Source organism: Antechinus flavipes, chromosome 4 (assembly GCF_016432865.1).
Source record: "Antechinus flavipes isolate AdamAnt ecotype Samford, QLD, Australia chromosome 4, AdamAnt_v2, whole genome shotgun sequence".
In the NCBI taxonomy this organism is placed as follows: Eukaryota; Metazoa; Chordata; class Mammalia; order Dasyuromorphia; family Dasyuridae; genus Antechinus; species Antechinus flavipes.
In genome coordinates this window covers 352634796-352662124 of record NC_067401.1, presented here as the reverse complement: position 1 = coordinate 352662124, position 27329 = coordinate 352634796, and the positions used below count along the sequence as shown (strand labels likewise).

The window sequence follows — 27329 nt, the reverse complement described above, 5'->3', positions numbered from 1 at the left end:
CCATAGTATCTTGTCCCCAGCTTTTGAGTTATTATTACCTACCTAGAGTTCCATTTTAGTTTCTCTCAAATAATAAAAAAAAACTTTATCATATATAATTTTCTTGATATTAAGTTCATTTTTCAGTGAAATGTTATGCATCAGATGACAGAAAATTAGGCTGCTGTTCTATTGACTTCTCTTATTTTAAATAAATATTTCCTATTTCTACCAAATCTTGAAACTTCTTTTTTTCCCTCCCAGTGTCCTCAGGAATGACAGTAGAAGTACAGCATTTCAAACATTTCACATACTACAATTATCAAATTATTCCCCTTTTCTTTTATTCTTCCTTTTGGGCAGGATTTGAATGTGGATGTCCTTTTAACGTGGCATCTGGTCTTTCATTACATGAATTACCATATAAAAGTTATTTAGCATTTCCTTATTTCTGTGTTCTTAGCTGCTTTTTGCAATAATCTTTCTATTTCTGAGAAATTCTCAAGAAAGTAAAAACCAAACCAAACTCCAGGTAGAGTACCATCTATATATCAGGGATTGGTGAAAATCCTCACTGCTAATTCTTCAAATGATTCTGGTGATAGGATATCCCAATTATATTATCAAAAGAAATCAAAAGGTCTAATTTATAGGAAGAATTTTTTTTTTAAATGCAATGATTTTGATCTCTATCCCCCTCCACACCTGTCAAAAAAAAAAAAAAAAATCTAGAATACAGTGACCCACAGCAAGCTTGATGGAAAGTTTAAAGTACTTATTTCTCAGATGCAGTAGCTTGGTGAGCTCTTTCTAGGAAGTCAAGATTATTTGTTTTTGAGTCATTTGGTTGTGCCTCTTTGTGACCCTGTGGGCCATCTATTCATGGGGTTTTCTTGGCAAAGACACTGGGATCATTTGGGGATTCATGTCTTTTTTTTTTTTTTTTTTTTGGTTCATGTCTTCTTGACTCTAGGCTCAGTGCTCTGTCCTCTGATCTCTCCATATTTTTCAGTCTCATTTAAATACAAGACTAGAGACTTTGTTCTGCCCATTGGTAATCAAGCATAGGGCTTCATTATGTCTATTGAGGATTGGAGTTAGAAACATGGCATCTGATATTGCTTACCCCTTCTCCAAGAGATAGATAGTTGAAATTTAGAGATTCAGGATTCATGAACCTGTCTCTCCTTCCTACATAGCCCCTCAAATACTTGTGAGTCCTTTTCGGGCATAGAAAGCTTTCATAGTTTTTTTTTTTTAATTATATTTATTATCACTAGTTCCTTTTTGGAAATTAATTTTGTGTAAATCATTTGAAATCATTCTCCCTGAACACTGAGATCTGGTGATTTTAAAAGGTAGGTAGTTATTCTTTCTACATCATGACTTTCCCCATCATGGTTTTGCTATATTATGGGTCATCATAAGAAAGTAAATGGGAATTTCTGGGGACTTTTGTGGAAATCATAGATGACACACAAATGTAAGCAAATGACAGAACCTCTGACCAAATATTTCACCTAAATGTTATGACAAGGTACTATAAACACCCTATAAAAGAAAGTATGAAGAAAGGGCCAAAAATTTTTATGTGGATTTCTTAGATTACTGGGACACATTGGCCCTCACTCCCATGATGTGAAAGGGATAACTGCATTCATCTAACTCCAGTTGGATTTAATTTATCTTAATGCAGTTCAACATAGATATATTAAGAACCTACTCTGTACCTGCGCTTGTGCTAGGTGCTAGGCTGTCAAAGATGGAAACTGACAGGGCCCTTCTCAAAGTGCTTATAGTCTAATGGGTCAGAGGCAGCATCAACAAATGCAATAATACTGTGAGAAAGAATGTATTTGGTACCCCAGATAGGGGTGATAGAATTTGAGGAAGAAGGGATAATGTTCCGTTAGAAAGAAATGGAATAAACACAGAGAAGGCAGCATCCTGAAAGCAAGGAGGGAGGGCACTAAGTGACAGGATAAAGATGGACCATTCAGAGGTGAGAGCCAGCAGAGTGAGAGCAGGGAGCAGTTGGAATCTCAGTTTGGCTGGAAGTCCTTGTTAAGAGATAAGACTTCTGGTTAACATTCTTCAGTTGTGCTTGCAAATTTCTAGTCAGCTGCCAATTTTTTTTCCCCTGAGGCAATTGGGGTTAAGTGACTTGCCCACTTAGGAAGTGTCTGAGGCCTGGTTTGAACTCAGGTCCTCCTGACTTCAGGGCTAGTACTCTATCCACTGCACCAGCTAGCTGCCCTCCAAATTATTGCTGTTACAAACCAGCCCCCCTTTATACACAGCACCGTGTCTGGATCTTACCCTGCACAATGATTTCTGTTCAGAGCTTTGGCTCTCCAGGGTCTCCCGTGGTATTTACACATGCTGTCTCCTGGATGAATGATTACAGAGAGGAATTAATTTGGATCAACAGATGAAATCAGAGAATGGCACTGTATACAATGATATATAAAATCCTTTCCTACAATTTAATGCCAGACTCTAGGAACTTGACCTGAATTATCCTGACTTTCAATGACTTACTACAGTAGTTACTGCCTAGAAGGCATGTCCAGCAGGCATATGCTTACAAGTCCAGGTGTGCATCAGGACAGCAATCCAATGCATTATTTTTATTTTATTTTTTAATTTTATTTTATTTAATAATAACTTTGTATTGACAGAATCCATGCCAGGGTAATTTTTTACAACATTATCCCTTGCACTTGCTTATGTTTCGTTTTTTCCCCTCCCTCCTTCCACCTCCCCCCCCCCCCAAGATGGCAAGCAGTCCAATATATGTTAAATATATTGCAGTATATCCTAGATATAATACTTATTTGCAGAACCAAACAGTTCTCCTGTTGCACAGGGAGAATTGGATTCAGAAGGTAAAAATAACTCGGGAAGAAAATCAAAAATGCAAATAGTTCACATTCGTTTCCCAGTGTTCCTTCTTTGGGTGTAGCTGTTTCTGTCCATCATTTATCCATTGAAACTCAGTTAGGTCTCTTTGTCATAGAAATCCACTTCCATCAGAATACATCCTCATACAATATCGTTGTCGAAGTGTATAATGATCTCCTGGTTCTGCTCATCTCACTTAGCATCAGTCCATGTAAGTCTTTCCAAGCCTCTCTGTATTCATCCTGTTGGTCTCCAATGCATTATTTATGGATGTTGAAAGAAGTCTTGTCCATGGTGCAAGGCTCTAGGCTTAGGAAAGAGGCTTGTTGCCATGAGTCACAAAATATGAGCCTGGGGAGGAAGAGTTAAGTAATTTATAGGAATAGAGGCAATCCACTTATCTCTCTGTAGGTTATGAAAATGTAGGCTTTATCTACACATATGATGCTGAAGAAGCCATTTAACTTTTCAGTTTTCTTTTAAAATAAGAATAACCATTGCTCTGACTATATCACAGAATGAAAACCAGATTTCCACAAGTTTCTTCCTTGATACTAGAGAGTCCGATTCAGGCTTGGCTTTGATTGCCCAGTTTCATCTGATGGCCCAGTATACCTTGAGAATTAGAAAAAGCTTGTGATTCCCCCAAAGTAGCATTTTGAACATTTTGGATTTGCCTTTGGGATAAGGGTGCAGTCAGTCGTGTGTGTGTGTGTGTGTGTGTGTGTGTGTGTGTGTGTGTGTGTGTGTGTGTGTGTGATGTTCCTTCAGACTTGGATTTAGGGAAGAGTGGAAAGAAGAGAAATATTAGGGACAGGAGTCCAAAAACACCACAGATGAGATATCATTGGTTATTTTTCTCTAAGGCAATTAGAGTAGGCAGCTTTGTGTCTTGTATATAACTGAACCTCCAAATCAATTTTTGTTTTAAATAGTCAGTGGCCCAGGCTTTTCACAGGCTTCTTAAGAGCAATCAATCCTTTCCTGTGTTGCCTAATAGATTTTTTTTTTTAAAGCAAAGTACTAAAATGAACATATCAGGTGCTGGATTGTCAGATTTATTATGACTTTGAACAAGTTATGAATTTAAGGAGATTGTATGGTGTGGTGGAAAGGAACTAGATTTGAATCCTGACACAACTAAAATGTTATTGTTATAATAATAATAATTTATATAGCACTTTAAGGTTTGCAAAATGCTTTATAGATATCTCATTTTATCTTCAACACAATCCTAAGAGGCAGATGCTATTATTACTTCCATTTCACAGGGGAGGAAACTGAGGCAGTCAAAGGTTAAGGCACTTTCTCAGGGTTACATAGCGAGTTTATCTGAAATTAGGTTATTCCAGGTGTAGTGATATATTCACTGTGGCTTTATCTACACATATGATATTGAAGAAGTCATTTAACTTTTCAGTTTTCTTTTAAAATAAGAATAACAATACTTACTCTGACTATTCACAGAATCCTATTGAGCTTCCATAAGGTAATATATGTAAAATGCTTTGCTATTTAGCTGTCATTTTATCACTATTATTATTGTTGTGCCACAGTCTCTTTTAATTGTCCTGACTTAGTTTCCTTAATTGTTCTGCCTCAGTTCCCTTACTTGCAAACAACTCCTCCTCCCCTGCCTTTGTTTAGCTACTGTGTATAAATATGTCATTGAGAACTCGCATTGGCTGCTGGATGCTGTCTGGCTGCTGGATTCTTGGAGATGATAGTCTTATTTAGCCCTGGAACCAAACCATGGATCCATTTGATCCCAGTATATCTCTCCCATTTATTAAATTATTAAATACTCTCTAATATCTATCTTGCCTTAATTTCTCCAGCATTACATTATATTGGAGGTATATCTGTAAAGTGCCAAAGGAAACTTTTATTAAGTTCCTATTGTATGCTAGGTACAACAGGATTTTTTAATTTGAAATTCACAGATACATTTCAGGCAGGTTCATGAACTTTGATGGGGAAAAACAAAATTTATCTTTTTAGTCATGTAACTGAATATACTAGTACTAAGAGTACTACTTTGTAAGTCCTATGTTTTGTTTTGTTTTTCATTTAAAAGTATTTTTCACAGGAGATCCCATAGGTCCAATTACATTGGCAAGGGAATCCAATACAGAAAAACTGTTCACGAACCTCAGTTATAGAGAAATGGACTAATCAGATGAGGCAGATAAAAAAAAATCATTATCATCAAAAAGAAAAGGAATGGGTTTTGGTATGGAATTCAGCAATCAGGACTGACATTTTTGCAAAACAGCAAAGATTTGAAAGAAAGCAGAACTCCTTTTCCCCACTATTCTACTTTATGTATCTACTAACAAATTCTATAATGAAATATAAATGTCTTTAGGTTAATACACATCCCTTTCTTTAACACATCCTTTTTCTTTAAGTCCTGAGAAAGTTAACAATTAAACTCTCTTCATCCATTTATATTTTGATATGGATTAATTTATCATATCAGTTTCCTCATATTTATAAGTTAAATAGCTTAGGAAAGAGAACATTGGGGAACAAAAGCAGAAGGAAGCAGAGAAAAGAGGCAAAGAAAGAGATGAAGAGACAGAAAAACACTGCCTGGGATGGGTAGAACTTTATGCAGTTATCTCATCTTGGGAAGTCGAGAACAGAGGTGGGGCACTGAAAAGCTTTTCCTAACTCAGAAATTGCCCCCGGCTGGTTCTATATGTAAATGAAGGCCATTGATAGAGGGTGAACTTTTAGGAAGGGAAGGAGTTGAAACCTGGAACTAATTAAAAACCAAAGGCTTATCTCTAAATAACGATGATAGTTAATATAATTCTCATGAAGGCTAACATTTAAAATACACTGAATTACACGGAGAAAAGAAATGGCATATTCACACTTTCTTATTTATTGCTACTTAATGAAATTATTATTATGAATATTTGTGTTTAGAATTTCATATAAAAATTCGAAAGTGAAGAAATGCTCAAAGTAATTTTAATGGGAGAAGAGTTAATTGTCTAGTATTTTTTTGTGATGGGAATGTGAGGAGAGAAAATATTATATGGATAAATTAAATGCCAGTCCTCTAGGAAGGCTCTGTCCTCTGCTAAGGAGTGTCTTACTGGAGCTGCTAGCAAGTGCTAATAAGCAGTGAAATGGCTAAAAGATAGGTAATAGGAGGCCAAAGAAGAAAAACCTAGAGCATGAAGAAAGCAAAAGCTGAATATTTAGTCTGTGGATAATTGACAATTAACTGTATTTGTATTTCCATGCTTACTGAGTTTGTTTTTTTTTTCTTTTTTCTTCTTCACATCTCTCATTAATTGACAAAATGAATATAGTGAAATGTAATTTTAAAAAATGAAATGAGCTCATGTTGTAAATCACAAAATGTCCATAACTTTTCTTTAATCCTTTTTTTTAATCACCTGGATGTATCTGGAGGGTTTTTTCCCTCGTTTTTCATACTTTAAGATGGGTTGACATGTATCTATCATTGATATTTAGAGTATGAAACAAGTCTATAAATACAAGTTTGAGAAAAAGGGTGTTTCTTTTACTCTGTCTGAGGCTTACATTTGGGTGGAAAAATACACATCTTCAAGCATATTTTGTTTTTAATTATAGTACCTTATTAGTAGCTGCAATTATTTCTTAGCTTTTAGATTAACAAAAAAGTTCACCTTAAATGGATTCCTAAGTAAGTGATTGCAAACTCCTTTGGTTTAGGAGGAGGGAAAAACATTGTTAAAAATCTGGCAGGTTTGCAATTTTTCTGTTTATTAGTGGTTCTTTTCAGAGTAAGCATTAAGTAGTATGTATGCTAAATTTTCACTTAATGAAGTGATCTAAGCTGTTAAAATCCTTGTAAAAGGCATTCCTTTAAATGACCTTCCCCATTAAACTATATAATATAGTTAAAAAGTATAAAGCAGCTTTTTAATTTCAACATTTTTTTTTAAATTGAAAGCCTATGAATATCCTGTTTATAATATTGAGTTGGAAAGTCTCCTTTTATCTAGAAGTTGTCTACTGACTGAATTATTGCTATAGTAGGAAGAAGTACATGTTATTAAAAATTCAACTAAGAAGAAGAATTTTTGTGCTTTAAAATTTGGTACAAAATGAGATATACAACAGTTTTGCATTGAAGTAATTTTCAAATATGGGGATAAGACTAGAACAAAATAGAAAGCTAACAGATTGATAGAAAAAATAATCAAAATGGTTCTGCAATCATTTTGAAAATGTCTTTTCCTACATAAAAATAAAATGTAATAGGGATTGGAATTATCATTAAAAACAGAAGTGGGACAGTTTGCTTAAAAGCCAGTCAGGCTTTTTCTCCATTGGTCATAGAACAATTAGGTGATTGGATAAAATTTGGATGGTCTTTCTCATTTTAGCTATCCATTAAATCTAATAGCAAATTTTCCAAGTTTCAAAATTTGGAGGAAGAGTTTTACTTCTATTATTTACAGGTTTCTCAGCTATGGATATTGATGTCACTCACATGGGATTATTGACTATATGAATGTTTCATTACTTTAAAATTAGAAGCATTACTATATAAGGGCATTATGGAGAAAAATCTTGACTTGTACATGAATTGAATGAGAGGGAGACTGATGACTTCACAACTTCACAACTCTGTAAGTCAGGCATTTTTGTGGAGTCATCACCTCCCTCCCTCTTTCTGAGTTCTCAGTGGCTCAGACAAAGCCACTTTGGCAAGACAAAAGTCAGTATGACTGCTGATAAAACAGTTCGTCCTCAACAATCCCAAATTCTATGGAAAGGCACCAAAACAATGGCAGAAAACATGGTGAAGAGAGCAAGATTGAGTCAGCTTCCTGATATTCCAGGAAACTAATGAGAAGAAGCATCTAGCAGAGCAGAAAATTCTGTTGACTGGAAGATTGACTATCAAAGTTACTTAGTATTTTGAAGTGGAGAGTCTCCACGTTATAGGCCACAAAATCACAAATAAATCTGAATTTGGCATCAGAGGATACAAAACACAGTGTTGGCTTTCTGTTTGGTCTATTCCAATCACTTGAATTAATGGACACTTGACAAAATGACACATTGTTTTCATATCCTATATAAATATCTTTTCATACACTGTATTTTTTGGGTCAAAATGGATGACTTTTTGTTGCCTATATAAATCATTTCATTTCCTATCTCTCTACTATTGCATAATTTGTCTTCTTTGCCCAGAATGTTCTCTCTCTCTCTCTTTTATTAAAGCTTTTTATTTTCAAACCTATGCATGAATAATTTTTCACCATTGACCCTTGCTAAATCTTGTATTCCAAATTTCCCTCTCCTTCCCCTCCCCAGATGGCAAGTAATCCAGTATATGTTATACATGTTAAAAATAGATGTTAAATCCAATACATGTACACATATTTATACAATTATCTTGCTGCACAAGAAAAATCAGATCAAAAATGGGAAAAAAAAGAGAAAGAAAACAAAATGCAAGCAAACAACAAAAAAAAGTAAGAATGTTATGTTGTGGTCCACACTCAGTTCCCCCAGTTCTCTCTCTGGATGTAGATGGCTCTCTTCATCACAAGATCATTGGAACTGGCCTACTCATATTATTGTTGAAAAGAGCCATGTCTATCAGAATTTATCATCATATAATATTGCTGTTACTATTTATAATTCCATCTTTATCTCTGCCTATTAGAATTTCCAGTTTCCTTCAAGCTCATCTCAGATGCCCTCACCTATATGAGAGCTATCTTCAGCCTCTCAGTTCCTATTACCCTCTTCTGAAATTACTTTGCATTTTTTTGCACTTAATTAATCTTTATAAGTAAGTATAATTTTTCTTTTTCATTCAATAGAATATAAGTCCCATAAAGGCAGGAATAATTCCATTGCTGTCGTTAGATCCCATATAGCACAGGACCTGGCACAGCATAGTCACTTGATAAATAATGAAGAAATGAAGGTATGGTATGGTTTTTTCAGTTGATATCCTATCAGCAAATTGGGCAACTATTTGTATAGAGTGGAAACATACATCCTTTACAATGTAATTACATTATGCAGATTTTCATTCAGAGTCCAGTGTTAATCTCTGTCAAATCTTCCTATTTATTTTTCTTCAATTGTAAAAGCTTACTATCAGGAAAGACTCTCTAGTGAGTGTTTCTAGCCATTCAGCATTTGTTAGTGGCAGTTGGAAAAAGGTTTTACTTTCAAATACCTCAGGATTAATGAGCACATTTTCTCTGGTCTGGGTTTTGAAGTGACTACACCATATCAAATCTGTACCCATCCTGTTATCCATTGGATTTGTTCTGACTGTAGTCACTCACTGTCTTGTGAAATGGTAAGTCCAGGAGTTGTGAGCTGGCTTCTAGGATCTCCAAATCAAGAAACTAATGGTCCAAAAGTCATAAAAACTGTGTTTTAGGGGAAAAAATTCCTCAAGTATTACCCTACATATTGAAATATGTTCCAGAGTATTCCATTATATACTTCAAGCTTTGCCAAGACAACCAGAGCTATATTCTGTTTCTCATATTCTTCAGATTTCCATATCTCATAGAAAGCTTTGCAGAATTACTTAGACCTCTTGCTGCTTCAGTACAGTGTGTGTATGTGTAATTTCTTGTCATTTTATATATATATGTGTGTGCCTGAGTGTTCTATACCTGTATTTTTTTTTTAAGCTTGCCATTTGCCCTATGTCATCCAAGGACAAATTTTTCTCAGTACTGATTTTCATTTCAAAGAAAACCTGGTTAATCAAGTAACACATATTGCCATAATCACTAGCTAGAGTTCCTTAATGTTCTACCCTTTCCTGTACTTCTTCCAAATGTGTGAGTGTAGAATAAGAAATTTATGCTCCTCTTGGTCCAGAGAAACATTCTCCATTGCTTATGAAAACTTCACTCTATGGAACAGACTACCTGTTCTTCAGGTACAGGATGGGAAACCAGATATAATGGTGTTTTCATGTCTTATGGAAAATCTAATCCTAGCTTGTGGAAATATTGTACCAGTCAACTCTCTTTTTTCACTACATTATTCAATTTTTTAAAATTCTCACATTCATAGACATTAATATACAAAGATGCTAGAATTTTAAAATAAGTTCCAACAACAGTTTTTAAGGAAAGTAAGACGTTATCTTTAGTTATTTTCTGTATTCGTTCAACAAAATGTTTCAAGAGAAATTCATTGAGAGAAACCATTTGTGTATAGCTATTTCATGTAAATGGGACTATCTGAATTACTGTACTTTTCTAAAAGAAAATGATAATCAAATCTAGGATTACCTGCCAAAATCTAAACTTAATTAGTAATCATGGAAGCGAAATATCTTTGTGGAGTAAAATTGATTTCTAGGAAAGTGACATTTCTCTTTTTATTTTTTTCATTCTATGACTGTGTGGCATATTATTTTTTATCAATGGAAGTCATGGGCTTTATAAAAAATGAAGTATCTTACTGTTTTTTGCTGTTCCACTTATCCCCAAATTTCAATTTGGAGCCTCTGGCCCCAATCCAACACTGCTTGTCAAACACACTCAATATGTAAATGCTATGACCCATTTCAAGGCTAAGTAATCCTAATTTTAGTAATTTGTATTTGTCATTTTCCTTTAAGTTCCATTAGTGTATATAGAAATTATACATACAACAAACCAAAATGTTCAATAGATTTTAGAGATAAGGACAAGCACAACATTTTGTTTTTATTGGGAATTTAAAATTTTGATATGTATGTATTATTCCGTCTACAGAACTGTGACCTGGAGCAGCAGAGCATGGTTCATGTTATACAACGGGTCCAGAGAAATAGCCAGAAAGGCTATGAGACTGACCAGAACAATCCTGGACCCTCTAGAAAGGGGCCAGGTAGAGAACCTGAGAGCTTAACCAGAGTGGACCTCAGTAGCAGCATCCTTCCTGCTTACTCCATAGGTCTAGCTGTAATTCTGGATAATGAGGACAAAGACTCATCTCATAAAGCTGGAGATTCAGGTAATTTCCTGTGCCTATGTACTTAAATATGGAAGATAACAATGTATTTCCTTTTCCTTTTTAAAGATACGTGTACAGAATGTTCCAAGTAAGGGCAGATAAAGAACATGACATATTTTAGGGAGGATTCCTTGAATAGGCAGGGATTTTTTGGAAGACATATTTATCTGGTAGAAACCATTGACTGGGACAGCCCCAGTTGAATTCATATGGCATCCTTGAAATTCTGAGTATTCTATGCAGAACTTATTAAATGCTTAATTATATACCAGGTACTGTGTTAAGGCTAGGAATTCAAATATCAGCAGAAACCCTTTATTCTTTGAAATGATAGCAAATTTGGTATTTACAATTCATCTATCCTCTATCTCAATGACTGGAGGACTAGAGGTAAAAAGCAAAGAACTCCTCTTAAAGTCTCTATTTAAAGATGCCTGCTGGGGCAGTCATCATTTTATTTCCCACTAGATTATACAAATTTGACTTTACTACCAAACTCTATAACAAATACCCTCTCTCCCTTTCATCCTTTTCAGCTTTCTTTTGTGTATTGTCTTCTTTCATTAGATTATTAGCTACTTGTAGGCAAAGATTATTAATTGTTTTTGTATATGTATCCTTAGAACTGAGCAGAGTGCCAGGCATATAGTAGGTGCTTAATATTTATTATTAATCAATTGGCTATAAAAGACAGGAAGGTGAAAACTATCTTGCTCAAAAAACAGCAAGAAGATGAGTTAATCTAGATCATAGGATGCATAAAAGGTATTAAAATGTAAAAAAGATTGAAAAAGTAGTCCCATAAAGTCCCATAAAAGTCTTAATAAATGCTCATTAATTGTACTTGAAGGAGCCAGGTTGTGAGAAGTTTTAAAAGCCAAATGAAATTTTATATTTTATTTCGGCAGTAATTGGAAGTTATTGCAGTTTGTTGAGTGAGGTTAGCAGTTGACATGGTCAGACTTGTGAGTCATAGTGATCCATTTGGCAGCCCAATGGAGAATGTATTTAACTGGGGGAAAGACATCAGGCAAGGGTATTAAAGATAAGACTTTATACAATATGTCTGAACATGAGTTTGCAACAGGGTGACACTTGCATTAGTGGAGAAAAATAAACTTATTGAACAGAGAATTTAAAAATAGAAAAGAGAAGTCTTGGCAACAGGTTGAATATATGAAGCAAGTGTGAGCTGTGCTGTGTGCGAATAGTATTAATAATGTCAGCAGGACAGTGGTCCAGGTGAATGGGAAGATGATGGTGCCCTTGAGAGTGTTAGAAAAATCTGGAAGAGGGAGGGGATTGAGAATCATCTGCATGTAATGGAAGTTAGGGAGATCACTAAGGAGGAGGAAAAAAAAGGGCCTTCGGAGGGAAGATTCTTAGGAGATACCACCATTAACAAGTTTGGCCTGTAGGAAAATCCAGCAAAGGAAACTGAGAAGGTGTGGCCAGATAGGTAGGAGGAAAACCAGGAAGGAATGATGTCATGAAAACCTGGAGAAGAATGTTTGGAAGGAAAGATGATTGATTAGTAATCAAAGGCTGCAGAGAGGTCAAGGAGGGTGAGGATTGAAACAAGGTTATTAGATTTTTCAATGAAGAGATAATTGATAACTTTGAAGGGAGAAATTTTCAGTTGAATGTTGAAGTCAGAAGTTAAACTACAGAGAATTTAGTAGAAAATGAGAGGACTGAAAGTGGAGTTAATGTTGTAGAAGGCTCTCTCGAAGAGTTTTTCCATAAAGGAAAGAGAGTTATACCATGATAGCTAGTGGATATGACTGGGTCCAAGTGAGGAGGTGGTTTTGTTTTTGTTTCTTTAGGATAAAGGAGAAATGGGTGTATTTGAGAAGTAGCTGATAAACAGAGATTAAAAATTAGTGCAGAAGTGGGGATAATAGAAGAGAAGATGAAATAGAATGGAATCAAGAGTATCTAGTAGGGGTCAAAGAGAGAGAACTTGACTTTACATTAAAAATTTTCGTTTCTCATTCAAAATATGTCTCCAAACTTATCTCCAGGAAATTTATCCCACTTGTACTTTTACAAAGTTTGAACAATTAAAAGTCTTCTATTCCTCTTTCTAACAAAATACTTCTAAAAAGAAAAAGAAAAATAATTACGGTTCATCTAGCTCATTCTTAGGATGTTATATTGTAGTAGGCTAGAATTTCCAATTCTTTTAAACAGCCCAGAATAATGGTTGTAGTTATTAAATTCAGAAAAGTAAGCAAAACAAACCAGGAGTATCATGAAACCATTTCAAGCTGTGGATAAGTTAATTTGTTACATGGATTTTCTCTCCTGAGATTCAAAAAGCATTTCCAATAGTGTATAGAATATTCAGATTGAACCTCAATGTGATTTTTTTTTTTAAATCTAAAAAAATACATTCACTTGGCAGTATTTCCCCCCACTTTTTCTTTATTATTATTAGGTGAAAATGTAAAGCAAGGATCAATCCTGATTTGTGATCACTAACCAGAATTGATATTAAAATCACAGCTCAATCATTTATTGAAATATGTCCCAAACACCAAATATGGGTCAAAGTCTATAATAAATAGGTAATAATCATTAGCAAAATAATCCTGTTTGATTCTTTGATAATAACTAATTGCTCATTTAAGTGAGAGTGCTTTCCTATCAATTGTTAAAACACATGCAGTGTATGTATGTATATATAGTAAATATATTTATATAACTGCACATATACATATATATAAATTCCTTTGAATATATGTATATAGTAGATAGGGCTGGGAAATAAAAATACAATTCACTGAAAATCTGTGATTGACAGTCCTTCAATCGAGATTGTAATAAATCCATTCATTAATCCATTTATTGTACATATACTGTGTGCCATATATTCTAATAAATATTATAATAATATTTGACATTTATACAGCACTTTAAGTCTACAAATACGTTACATTATCACAATGAATAATTTGAGGCAGAGACTACAGTTGGTTAAACATGAATTATTTGACATAGAAAAAGATTGAGACAGCTTTGAAGTCCAGCCTCAAGAGAAACTACAATCAACAGAGGAGGAGACAGAAAGTGAGCAAAAGAGGAATATATGGAAAAAAAGACTGAAATTACCAAATATTTCAAAAGCATGAAAATTTAGTTAAAGGCCTTGACCATAATCAGATACATTAACAGGGGAAGATATTATTAACAGAAGGGAATTTAGTTTCTAGATCAAATAAATGAGTCCAGACATCCATGAATAAATATTGCAAGAAAAAGGAAAATGAATCAACACCTGATGAAGGAGAGAACCTTTATGGATCCCCAAGAAAGCATGGAAGCACAGAAAAAAGTTCTTAAATGATTTAAAGAGAAATAGAGATTACAAAAGTAGAATTTATGCCCCGTAGAGGAGAACTAATTGGCAGAATAGATGAACATTTGAGGCCACAGAGGCAAGTTTTATGAAAGAAACACGAGAGAATTACTGATTGCAAATGCAAAAACAGAAAAAGATAAATGAGAGAAGAAAAAACAAAAAGCAGTAACATTTTTTGAAAATGAACTTTATATAAGCAAGGCATTTTGATCTCAGTGACAAGGTAAGAATTAAAGGTCTCCCAGGAGAACATCACAAGTCAACAACAACAATAATAACAACAGCAACAAACCAATACTCTAGACATCATATTGCAAGAAATATTACAAGAAAACCTCCTAGAACTTCTGAACAATGAAAATAAATTGCAAGTATAGACGCCATAATTCATCTCTGGGAGAAGCAAAATTTCTCTATCTTGACCAAGAGAGGAGTATAGGAAAGTCTGTCAAAAGCTTTATCAAAATCTAATTAAACCCCAACAACATATTCTTTACATGCCAGACTGTCAAAAAAAAGTACATGAGGTTAGTCTTATAATCTTTTTTATTTGAGCAAGTCCTATTGTGCCTACCACTTCTTTTCTTTTCAGCTCATTAACCATCCTTTTAATAATAAGTCCTGGAATATTTCCAGTATCAAGCTCATTGATCTATAGTTTATAGACTTCTCTTTTTTTTTTTCCTTAAAAAAATTTAAACATTTAATCTTCTCTAACCTAACTCTTCTTCTGTTCTCTCTAATCTTTCCTTTCTTGTCCACCAATTGTTAGCTTTGACTTTTCTTCAGGTTTTGGGTGGTTTTCTCTCTCTCTCTTTTTCTGTCTCTCTCTTTCTCTCTCTCTCACACACACACATATATTCTTTCTATAGGCATTTTTTTGTTTCCTTTCTACTCCTGCTCTTACCAAAAAAAAAAAAAAAAAAAAAAAAAGGAAAAAAGAAACTAAAACTTTGAAACCAATACAAAAAAGCCATGCAAAACAAAGTCCCAAACTGGTCATGTTTAGAAATACATTTCATTCTACATAGTTCCAAAGATCACTGTGAGTGGCTCAGCAATTATACTCAGCAGTTATGTCATTACTCTGAAATATAATTCATCCCACACCTGGTCAACTTAGCTCATCAAGAGATGTTATTTGTTATCTCCTTGTTTTCCTCCCTGTTTTCAGTATCCATTATTTATTAGATGTGTTTTTATTTTGCCCTTTCCAGTCCAAAGAACATCCTCATTTGCATAGAAAACAGAAATAAAATAACTGGTAAACAACTTTGTCTTCTGTCTCTCCCTCATCAGTAATAATGGTTTCATTTACTCTCAGCAGAGTTCCTTTTCCTTCTTTGAACCTCCTCTTTACTTTAAATCGATAACAAAGAAGACCCTTTTAGTTGTTTTTAACTTTCCTTGCCAACCTCAGTTCATTCTGTTTTAGCATTCCTGACATTCTTATATGCCCGTGTTCTGCTTTTGTATTCATCCTTGGTTACCTGCCTTTTCTTTCATCTTCAGTACATAAGACTTACCTTTGGCTCTTTCCTCTGAACAATTCTTAAATTCCCCATATCCCTCTTTAGTTGTGAAGCTCTGAAGGAGACATGGAAGTGCTTATAAAGGTCTGGCTGGAGTTTGAAGATAATAGGGTGATTAATTAGTTTACACTTAGTTCTCACAGTGTTTCTTTTTATATCAATATATTTAGAAAAGGTACACTGCATCTTTTTTGAATTGTTGAATTGCATAACTTGATCATAAGATTAAAAATTTGTCTTCATTGAATGTTAACATAATTTTTATCAGATAGCTTTATAATTTTCATCAAATTTATTGTATCTTGTATCATGTATCTTGCACTTTGCTCCTCTGACAAATAGTCTATTTAGTCAGTTTGTTTATAGGCTTTGTTTACCCAATACAAAAGAACAGTAAATTAGTTTAAAACACAGCTATGCATCTAACTGTAAAGATTTCTGTTAAGCGATTATTTCTCTTTTTCTTTTCTGTCTCTCTATTCCCTTCTCTTCAAAAAATGTGTGCCTTATTAAAGTTATGGTACTTTTAAAAAGTCAGATGATCATCTAATGAATAAATAAAATAATCCTGAGTGAATTGGTTGGATCAATGATATTAATGTGCTTTTATTTGAAATGAATACATTAAAACCCCAATTAGTGTGAATAATAAATTACCTGAGGTAATTACACATATTTTAATTCATACTGTTAGAAGTAATAATTTTGTAAAATATTGTTATTATCTCCAGCCCAATGGAATTATGTAATACAAATTCAAATAATGTATCTATTTCATGGGATTCCTTATTCATAGCAATCACGACCTAGCTCCATTCAGAATAGATACATACATATAAAGAGTGTGGCCTACTCACACATTTTATAAACCATAAAAATAGGCAAAGATTGAAAGGCAGAAAAAATATTCTATATCCTACTTGACAATCTGTCAACTGACTGTTGAAATAAACTCATTTAGAAGTAGTGAAAATGGAACATAGATGAAAGAAAGCTACTTTCATGTTTCAGTGGTTCTCTAATCTCATCCGTGTGGGTAGATTACAAACCATCCCTGTCAATGGTAACAAGAGTCAGCCATGGTAATTTAAATTATTAACAAGGAACATCATGTAGAATTTGAAGTTTCATGTCTTTTAACGTGTGTACTAAATTTGTTTTATAAATAGAAAAGTGAAGTTGAATTGACCCCATTATAAAGTAATATCTAAAAAACCAATGATTTTTCATTTTGAAAAGTGTATGAGTGATTGTATTGAGTGAAATACCTCTTGTTTTCTCATTTTCCATGACTGAACTAAATATAACTATTATATTTGGGCTTCCTTAAAGAGATACCATTAAACAGTTATGGCAGTTGCCAGAGAAAAGCGCCTTGGATATAAGCAAAATGATGTAATCTCTTACAGGCCTGGAAAGGATCAAATTCTCATCTCACCTACCTGTATAACCTTGAAGAAAGATCAAGAATATCAAGAGATTTAATGAGAAAAAAATACAAAGGATAGTGGCTTAACAGTACCAGATGTAAAATTATAATATATTGCAAGCAGTCATCAAAAAACATTTGGTACTGGCCAAGAAATAAAGTGGTAGGTCAGTGCAATAGATCATAGATAAACAACACAAATTAATGTTTACAATAATCTAGTTTTGATAACCCTCCAAACTCCAGCTTCTGGAATAAGTACTCCCTATTTAACATATTGGGAAAACTGCAAAAAAACTGCCAGAAACTATACATAAACTTACATTTCATACTTCATACCAAAATAAGGTCAAAATGGGCATATGATTTACTACCATAAGTAAATTAGAAGAGCAAGCATCTTTGGAAAAGGAAGAAATTTATGTTCAAAGAAGAACTAGAGAACATTATGAAAGGCAGAATAGACAACTTTGATTAGACTAAATTAAAAAGTTTTTGCACAAACAAAACCAACAGAAACAAGTTTAAAAGTAAAATACAAAGTTGGAGAAAATTTTATGGCCAGTATTTCTGATAAAGGACTCATTTCTAAAATTCAGTACAACAAATTGTTATGGGCCAGAACTTGAAACAAGGTGATAACCCACTGGAATTGACAGAAACAATGCTTATGTAATTAGTTCACACCTTTGGAGCTCACATCTTTAAGAGAGTTTACACATTAGAGGTCACACTTTAGAGTTCACACCTTTAGAGAACTTATATAAGCTAGAAGCCTCCAGGAAGAGGAGGAGACTTCGGGAGATGGAGAAAGCAGAAGTCAATGACTTAAGTCAGTTTGGGAGATTGATAGAGCCAGAATTCAGTTGGGAGATTCAGAACTGGAGATTCAGAGAGAGAGCTGAAGGCTGAAGCTGGCAGAGGCAAAGGACTAGCAACAAAAGCTCTCACAAGCAAGGAAAGCTAACTGGGCTATTTTGGAAGAGACAATAAAGGATCTGAACTTTTAACTCCTGACTTCATTTGGAATGATTATTTATTTGAAATGAACCTAAAGCTGCCTCCAGAAGCTCCCCAAGAAAGCTGCTCCTGGAGAACCATTATATTTTTGAAAAGAAGAGAACACTACATTTTGGCGCCCAACGTGGTGTAGTGTTCTCTTCTTTTCTAAAATATAATGGTTTTCCAGAAGCAGCTTTCTCTCATTCCAAGATGCATATCTTTTGACCCAGCAGTGCTACTTGGTCTGCATCCTAAGTAAATCATAAAGGGGGGAAAAGGAGCCGCATTGCAAAAAAGTTTGAAGCAGCTTTTTTATGGTAGCAAAGATATGGAAAATGAGTAGTTATCCATCAATTGGGGAATGGCTGAACAAATTGTGGTATATGAAGGTAATGGAATATTATTGTTCTGTAAAAAATGATAAACAAGTTAATCTTATAAAGGCCTGGAAAGATTTATATGAACTGATGCTGAGTAAAGCAAGCAGAAATAGGAATACATTGTACACAATAACAGCAAGAATGTGCAATGATCACCTATGGAAGACTTGGTTCTTAGTGGTTCAGTCATCCAAGGGCAATCCCAATTGATTTTGGATAGAAAATGCCATCTGCATCTAGAAAAAAACAAAAACAAAACTGTAGAGATTGAATGCACTTCTTTTTTCTGTTTTTTCCCCCGTCCCATGTTTTTTCTTTTGTTTTGATTTTTTTCCCATTATTAAAAATATTATTTTTGTATGTATTATATTTTATGTGTATTAAAAATAAACTTTTAAAAAGTTTGGCTTGAACCAGTGTCAGTTATCTATTCACTATTCCACAATGATTTATCAAAAACAAAATATAATTCTTAAAGAATTATTAAATTGGTATTCAGATAATGAATTTGGTAAACAGATTATTAGTTTCTCAATGTATAAGTTTCATCAGTAACTTTTTGCTAGGGACATAAGACAGTACAGGCTTAAAATATTTTTGCCAAGTATCAGTTACCTGAACATAAAAATGAAACAAGGCGATGAACTATGAACCAGGTTCCTATTTGGATACAATTTCAAATGTTAATTGTTTTGAAATTTACTTTAGTAGGGCAAATGACTTTTGAGAAAGAAAATGAGTAAATTTCTAAGTGCTGAATTTCTTCAAAATTATTTTTTAAATGAATTTACTCTCTTCCATATACTTCTGAAGAGGCAGACTTGTAACAGAGTAATTACCCAAGTCATTAAATTTTTACTAGATGGCTAAGACTTTAGTTTTCTTTTTTTCAGAAAAAAAAGGTTATCATCAAATCTATGCTTTTTATGAAACTTAAGAGTCTTGACTCATTCATTTATTCTTTCTAAAAACATTGATTAGGCATTCTTTAATTGTATTGTATAATTATAGGTATAGAACATCAAGGGGGAACAAAGGTACCTAGGACATGTGCTATATCCTTATGTATTTTTTTTTAATCTAAATAGAATAATATAATATAGGTATATACATATACATCCACAATGGAATATAGGTACATAAGAAAATTACAAAGTTCTATAAGATCAAATGGGATAGCTAGGTTTTACAATGAATAAAGTACCAGGCATGGAATCAGGAAGACTCATTCATCTTCCTAAATTCAAATATGGCCTCAGACATTTATTAGTTATGTTACTCTGGCAAGTCATTTAACTCTGTTTAGCTTAGTTTTCTCATGTATTAATCTGAAGAAGGAAATGGCAAAACAAGTTTATTATCTTTGGGAAGAAAACTCCAGATGGGATCATGAAGAGTTGGATCTAGCTCAAATGATTTAATAACAACAAAATAAGATCAGGTAAGAGAAATAAGTGTAGTCAGGAGATTTCATGAAGGAAGGAGCATTTGAACTGAGACTTTTAGGATGCCAAAGATTGAGATGATGGAGAAAATTTTATAGTTACAGGAAACAGCATTACAAATGACACAGATTTGGGATAATATCAAGTGTACGTGGAGACAATGATTGATTCAGAATGGTTGAAAAAGATGAGGTTCGTCTCCAGTAATGTTTTTGTATTTTTAAAAAGCTGCTCTTAGCTTATTGTGTCTTCCCACTTCCTCTTCTATGAAACCTCATGAAACCTCCTTTTCATAAGTCCTGAAAATTTTCCAGTAAACAAAGTCAAGATTCCTGACCTACCTTTTATAGATTTCACCTTTTTCCCCCTTAAAAATCCACTAACACCAAAATCCCCCTAAGTAAACAGGACATGTGCCCTCTATGCTCTGGCCCCTCTTCAGTTCAGTCTTTCCCTTTTTTCTTCCCACCCCCTGTACTTTCTTCATCTACAGACTTTGGCTAAATGTATTCCTTACACTCTTTCAGCTGTGTCAAGGATTCTATGAGTCTATGAATATGCTCTGACTTTTCTTTTGCCTGGAATGTCCTCTAACCTACTTTTTAGTTATTGAAATCCTACTCATGTTTTTTAAAATAAACCTGATACATCTCCATGAAGTCTTTTCTGATCTATCTTCCTCTTATGGGTAACTTGATTTTGTATCTTTATAAATGAGATGATTTTACATATAATTTTCAGGGCTTGAGTATTATATACTTAATAGAGGGTTATCTTCATGATGACATGGAATAAGTATTATCTTAAATTGATCCATTTCTAAGAGTCTCATAGAGTAATCTGAATATAACAGATACTTCATAAATGTGTATGTTTTTTTTAAGGAGGAGTACTGGGAGAAAAAGTTAAATAGTTTGGAGCAAGATAATGGAGAAGCTTGAATGGTTAAATCTGGGGAGTTTGGTTTTGACATTGGTGATAAAGAATAGAATTCCTTATCTCTTCCGATGTGTCAGAGCATCTCAGTACCAGAAGGAATTTTAAATATCATTTGCAAAATGAGGATAATAAGAACACCTAACTCTCAAATAGGTGAAATTGATGTAAATAATATTAATGATAGCTAACATTTATATAGCATTTATCTTATGCTGGTCACTAATGATTATAAAACACGTAACACAATGCCTGATATCATAGTAAGTGCTTTATAAATATTAGCTATTATTATCATTATTATTACCACTGCTAAGTAGTCAGATTGATATGATATATTAATATAAGTACCCATCTTCAACTAATATTTTTTTTAAATACTCTTTTTTTTTTAATTTTTTATTTAATAATTGCTTTATATTGACACTCGTTTCTGTTCCGATTTTTTTTTTCCCTCCCTCCCTCCACCCCCTCCCCTAGATGGCAAGCAGTCCTCTATATGCTGGATATGTTGCAGTATATCCTAGATACAATATATGTTTGCAGAACCGAACAGTTCTCTTGTTGCATAAGGAGAATTGGATTCAGAAGGTATAAATAACCCGGGAAGAAAAACAAAAATGCAGATAGTTCACATTCGTTTCCCAGTGTTCTTTCTTTGCTTTTGTCCGTCATTTATCAATTGAAACTCAGGTCTCTTTGTCAAAGAAATCCACTTCCATCAAAATATGTCCTCATACAATATCGTTGTCGAAGTGTATAATGATCTCCTGGTTCTGCTCATTTCACTTAGCATCAGTTCATGTAAGTCTCGCCAGTCCTCTCTGTATTCATCCTGCTGGTCATTTCTTACAGAACAATAATATTCCATAACATTCATATACCACAATTTACCCAGCCATTCTCCAATTGATGGGCATTCATTCATTTTCCAGTTTCTAGCCACTACAAACAGGGCTGCTACAAACATTTTGGCACATACAGGTCCCTTTCCCTTCTTTAGTATTTCTTTGAGATATAAGCCCAATAGAAACACTGCTGGATCAAAGGGTATGCACAATTTGATAATTTTTTGGGCATAATTCCAGATTGCTCTCCAGAATGATTAGATTCGTTCACAACTCCACCAACAATGCATCAGTGTCCCAGTTTTCCCACATCCCCTCCAACATTCATCATTATTTTTTCCTGTCATCTTAGCCAATCTGATAGGTGTGTAGTGGTATCTCAGAGTTGTCTTAATTTGCATTTCTCTGATCAATAATGATTTGGAACACTCTTTCATATGAGTGGTAATAGTTTCAATTTCATCCTCTGAAAATTGTCTGTTCATATCCTTTGACCATTTATCAATTGGAGAATGGCTTGATTTCTTATAAATTTGAGTCAGTTCTCTATATATTTTGGAAATGAGGCCTTTATCAGAACCTTTAACTGTGAAAATGTTTTCCCAGTTTGTTGCTTCCCTTCTAATCTTGTTTGCATTAGTTTTATTTGTACAAAGGCTTTTTAATTTGATGTAATCAAAATTTTCTATTTTGTGATCAGTAATGGTCTCTAGTTCATCTTTGGTCACAAATTTCTTTCTCCTCCACAAGTCTGAGAGATAAACTATCCTATGTTCCTCTAATTTATTTATAATCTCGTTCTTTATGCCTAGGTCATAGACCCATTTTGATCTTATCTTGGCATATGGTGTTAAGTGTGGGTCCATGCCTAATTTCTGCCATACTAATTTCCAATTATCCCAGCATTCAACTAATATTTTGTAGCAAATCAACACCTTTATTAAACATAGTATGGTTGTAGAGAACAACAATATGTATCATCTGCCTTCAAGGTTGGAGAAATGACAGACATATTAACATGTTAGTGACTCAAGGGAATGTAAGTATAGAAGTAGGTGATCAGAATAAATTGATTTCCTTTCAGAACTTAAGAAAAAAATAGAAAATAAAAGAGACAAAGAGGTAATGAAATCTTAAAAAGGATTTTCATTTTGTTAACTTTTGCAAGATGTAAAGAATTTCTTCTCTTCAAACTGATGAAATTCGAGGGTATCTAAACCCATTGTCTGGCCAAAGTTCGGCAATGTGAAACTTACAGAAAGACATACTCTTTCTTAGGAGTCAGTAGATGTTGGAATCCTTACTAACTGCTAACTAATTAGAGTTGATCTAATCTTACAAGAAGATGTTTTGGGCAGAACCTGAAACAAGGTACTAAGTAGAACTACCCATAATCCCTCTCTCTGGACGGAGCATAAATAGGCCAATGGGCCAGTCGGAGAGTTCTTTAGAAGAAGAAGCTACAAGTCGGGATTTTCACCGGAATGACATGAAGGCTGGAGCTGGCTGGAGGCTGAAGAAAGCAGAGGCAAAGGCTGAAGGACCAGACCTTTGGATTTAAAGACATTTGGAGAGAGCTCTTGGAACCAAGCAGAGAGATAGGCCTCTAAGCTAACCGGGCTATATTGGAAATAATAAAAGATCTGAACTTTCATCACCTGGCTGCATTTGGGAAGAAGATCACAACAAGTAGAGGTGAGAATTGGGGCAAGAGAGAACAGGAAGAAGAATGGCATTTTTCTATGAAGAAGGAAGCCATCTATGGAAGAGGAAACCCAGCCATTGAGGACTGCTCTTCTACGTTCAGTTGTTTGAGTAGTGTCCAACTCTGTGATCCCATTTGGGGTTTTCTTGGCAACAATAAGGGAGAGGTTTGCCATTTCCTTCACCTCATTTTATTGGTGAGAAAACTGAGGCAGACAGAAGTAAGTGACTTACCAAGTATTACAAAACTACGAAGTGTCTGAGACCAGAATTAAATTCAGGTGTTGCTATACCATTTCACTACACCATTTAGCTGTCCATTCTCCTATGATAGAGAAGCAGATGACTCTCTTCTCTCTCTGTTATCCATGATAGCATCTTCCAGGTGAAACTTCTTACCTAGGAGAAGACATGGTATGCACCGAGGAGCAGACCCAGTCAGTCAGCTGAAATAGCATTGAGGAGTTTTGAGCTGTATGAATCAAGAAGAAAGCTAATTCCTAGCTGAAGTTGAGATATAGAAATTCACATACCCAGGATCCCAGCTAAGCAAGTGTACTGTTCCTAGGAGAAGTAGCATGAGTAAGGTATGAAAAGATAAAAGTCATCAGGACCTTGCAGTGTTAGGGTATGATTGCTCTTGGCCACAAATGCACCCAAATATGTACCTCTCTATCAGTGTGTTCTTTACTTGCCATTCACATTGGGCATAATTTTTGATGAAAATATTCATGAGTTGTTTGACCATAAAAAAAGAAAAAAACCTATATATATGACATATTTTAGATTTATTATTATTTGTTAACATTTTTTCCATCATCGTCATAAGCCGAGACCATCAACAATAAATCAAAATCTGATTTTCGAGTGTAAGTGTTCACGTTGAAAAGTTAACCATCAGCTTTTGTGAGCCATTGTGAGCTTCTTCCAGGAAATCCCTGTTTGCATTCTAGGTTAATAGATGGGGTATTTTATTACTACTGTTTATACTGTACATTTCAATAAATGTCTATAATTTGAGTTAATTCTTTTTATTGCCTGACTTTTAAGGGTAAATGTACTGGCAGTTAGTTGGCATAGTGCATAGACTGACAAAGCCAGGAATCAGGAAGAAATGAGCTCAAGTATGTACATAGACACTTATTAGCTGTGTGTGTCCCTATGCAAGTTAATTAACCTGTTTTTCTCATTTTCTCATCTCTAAAATGGGAATAACTACCTCTCTGCATCTACCTTCTAGGATTATTTGTGAAAATCAATTTGATCATCTTTGTAAAGTGCTTTTTAGCACATGCTTGGCACATAGTAGGCATTACATAAATGCTTATTCTTTTTCTTGCTCTCTTTCTTGGTAGTGTCTCATGAGCTATAATTATTGAGGGTAGACCCTTATTGTACTTTGAACCTGGAGGAGATGGCCTGAAAGAGAACTAAAATGAAGAGGGCTGATATCCTTAGAATGGTGTGGTAATTAAAATAATTTGAGAGACATAGTTTCTGGGTAATTTAATCATTTTATTGATAAGGTTAACATGTCTTTAATAAATGGATGGTTATTTAGCTGCCTTAGACCAAACACAATTATAGGGATGGATTCAGAGCTTCTATGTTCTTTTGGAAGAGTGACAATGAATTGTGATTCGTTAACAGTGGGAGATGGCTATATTAAAATGAAGGGCCCAGAGGGACACCATTGGACAGAGAAATTCTCAATATGCTGAGACTACCCCTTCCTTTGGGCTATCTATTCAAAGAATGTATGTCCCACCCATGCTGGATGAGACAAGACAGCCCCAAGGTCAGACTAATTTTATGATCAGCAATGTCCTCCAAGATCAGCATAAAAGCTGAACTTAAAATCAGGACTCTGGAAAGGGTGGGGCCTGGGGAAGGGTGGGGTGGAATGTGGACATTCTGGGTATCCCCATTCAGTAGTTATTAATCATCATTTCTCTCAAAACAGTTGGAACATACAGTAAGAAGGGAAGTGACTAGAATGAACAATAAGTCTTGTAAAAAGGAGGAATCACACCAGGCAGGGGTTGAGGACTCAAAGCTGAACCATATATTTTAGAATATATATATATATATGTAAAATAAATGAATAAAACTGAAATTTTAATTACTTTCAAATCATTGTTCTAGAAAATGTAAATAATGATCAGTTTCTAAATAAGAAAAGTATAAATTTGCAGCATGTATTTTCTGCAACTTAACTCCCTTTTTAAAAATAAGAGACAAAATACTAATACAGAAATTGTGCCTGGTTCATATATGGTCAGTAATGAAATTTGTTTGACATTTTCTATCATGTGGCCCTTCACATTTTGCCAACTGTAATAGCTGGGAGGTTTTTACTTTGTATACCTAAACATGATTTGATTTGAATGAAAACCTTGGTTGAGGAGTAATGGAAAGACAAAGCTGCTTTGGATGTTTTCTTTGGTGTTTACTTATAGACTGAAAGTATTGTTCTGATGTATGTACACTTTCTTGAAGTCACCTCTATAATGCAGTTTGGGGATTAAAAGAGTGGGGGTTGATAATTGAGCACTAGAATAAATGGAGCCTGACTTCATTTTATGCTGTTGTAATGAGAGGCCTGCATCTTGTAGCACCTAAGTCTTGTCTCTCATGGCTTCCTTAATGGCAAATAAAGTAAATCATTTCCATTCTTTAGTCTTTGAACCCTGAAGTCTTTTTTGAGGACACTGGATATGAGCCAACACTGGAAGATTTGCACTTGACATAAGAGTTTGAGCTAGTCAGAATATTTACTGCTGGAGAAATCTGTTTTAGAAATCATTGGAGCATTCTAATTCTGGAGTGTGCCAGAAATTCAGCTAGGCTATTTACATTTACTTTTTTGATTTGTTCTGAAGGAAAAAGCTAAATAAATAATTATAAATCTTGTAGTGAATATTAATTGGTTCTTTATAAAATCTCTCGAATTTACTAAATTTGTTCAGAATAAATGTGATAAAAAATTTTTAAATGGAACATCTTGCAACATTTAATCTTGAGAAGCTTTTTTGATAATATTCACAAAGTCCTCAGAGTAAGACAAATGACTCATCAATTTTTATAAGGCATCTGTGAGGGAAGAAGGAAATAGTACCATGCCCATTTCATAAGACAAACTGAGAGTTACATGACAAGGATTTTCACTAAACAAGCTAATATTAGTAGTTAATTAAAAACTCCCAGGGAATATCATTTTATTAAAATATTTCATGATATAAGATCAGTTAAGAATTATCTTTGGTCTATATTTTTAGCATTTATAGTTATGCATTATGATCATTGGTATTCAGAATAATAACTATGAGTAACTGCAATATTCCAAAGTGCCCTCTAATCTTTAATCATTAAAGATTACTTTGCATATAGCAGATTTTCAATCAGAGACAACAGGGTATACTAGTTGGGGGTGAGTTCCAATTTCTTTTTGTGATTAGGTAATTTTTTAAACCTCTCATTGTTTAAAAGATGAAAATATGCTATCTTATATTAGTAAAAAGAGTTTTTTCCCTGGAAGTTCTCTATATCCATGAAATCATGGGAATAGTTCCTATCTCCCTATAGTTTTACTGTGTGTATTTTATTATTTCATTGAAAATAGATAATCTTTGTATTACATATATAGTAAGCCTTAGGTAACTAAAATACATCATCAACTGCATTATTCAAACAATGAGAGTTTACTCTATTTAGCCCCTTCTCACCTAACCCCTCTAAACCAAGTAACTGCCCAAATAACATAGTTTTCTGTGAGCCAAAACTTTAAGAAGATGGCAAGCCT

General features: G+C 34.1%; 1 protein-coding gene across 1 annotated transcript in view; it reads left to right on the top strand.

Moving 5' to 3' along the window:
• The window catches only part of PRKN (parkin RBR E3 ubiquitin protein ligase), a 1934491-nt gene that overhangs the window by 571928 nt on the left and 1335234 nt on the right, over positions 1-27329 (top strand). The window contains exon 3 of the mRNA XM_051998070.1: positions 10647-10887. Coding sequence (XP_051854030.1) covers positions 10647-10887 — 241 coding nt within the window. The remainder of the gene's footprint in view (positions 1-10646; positions 10888-27329) is intronic.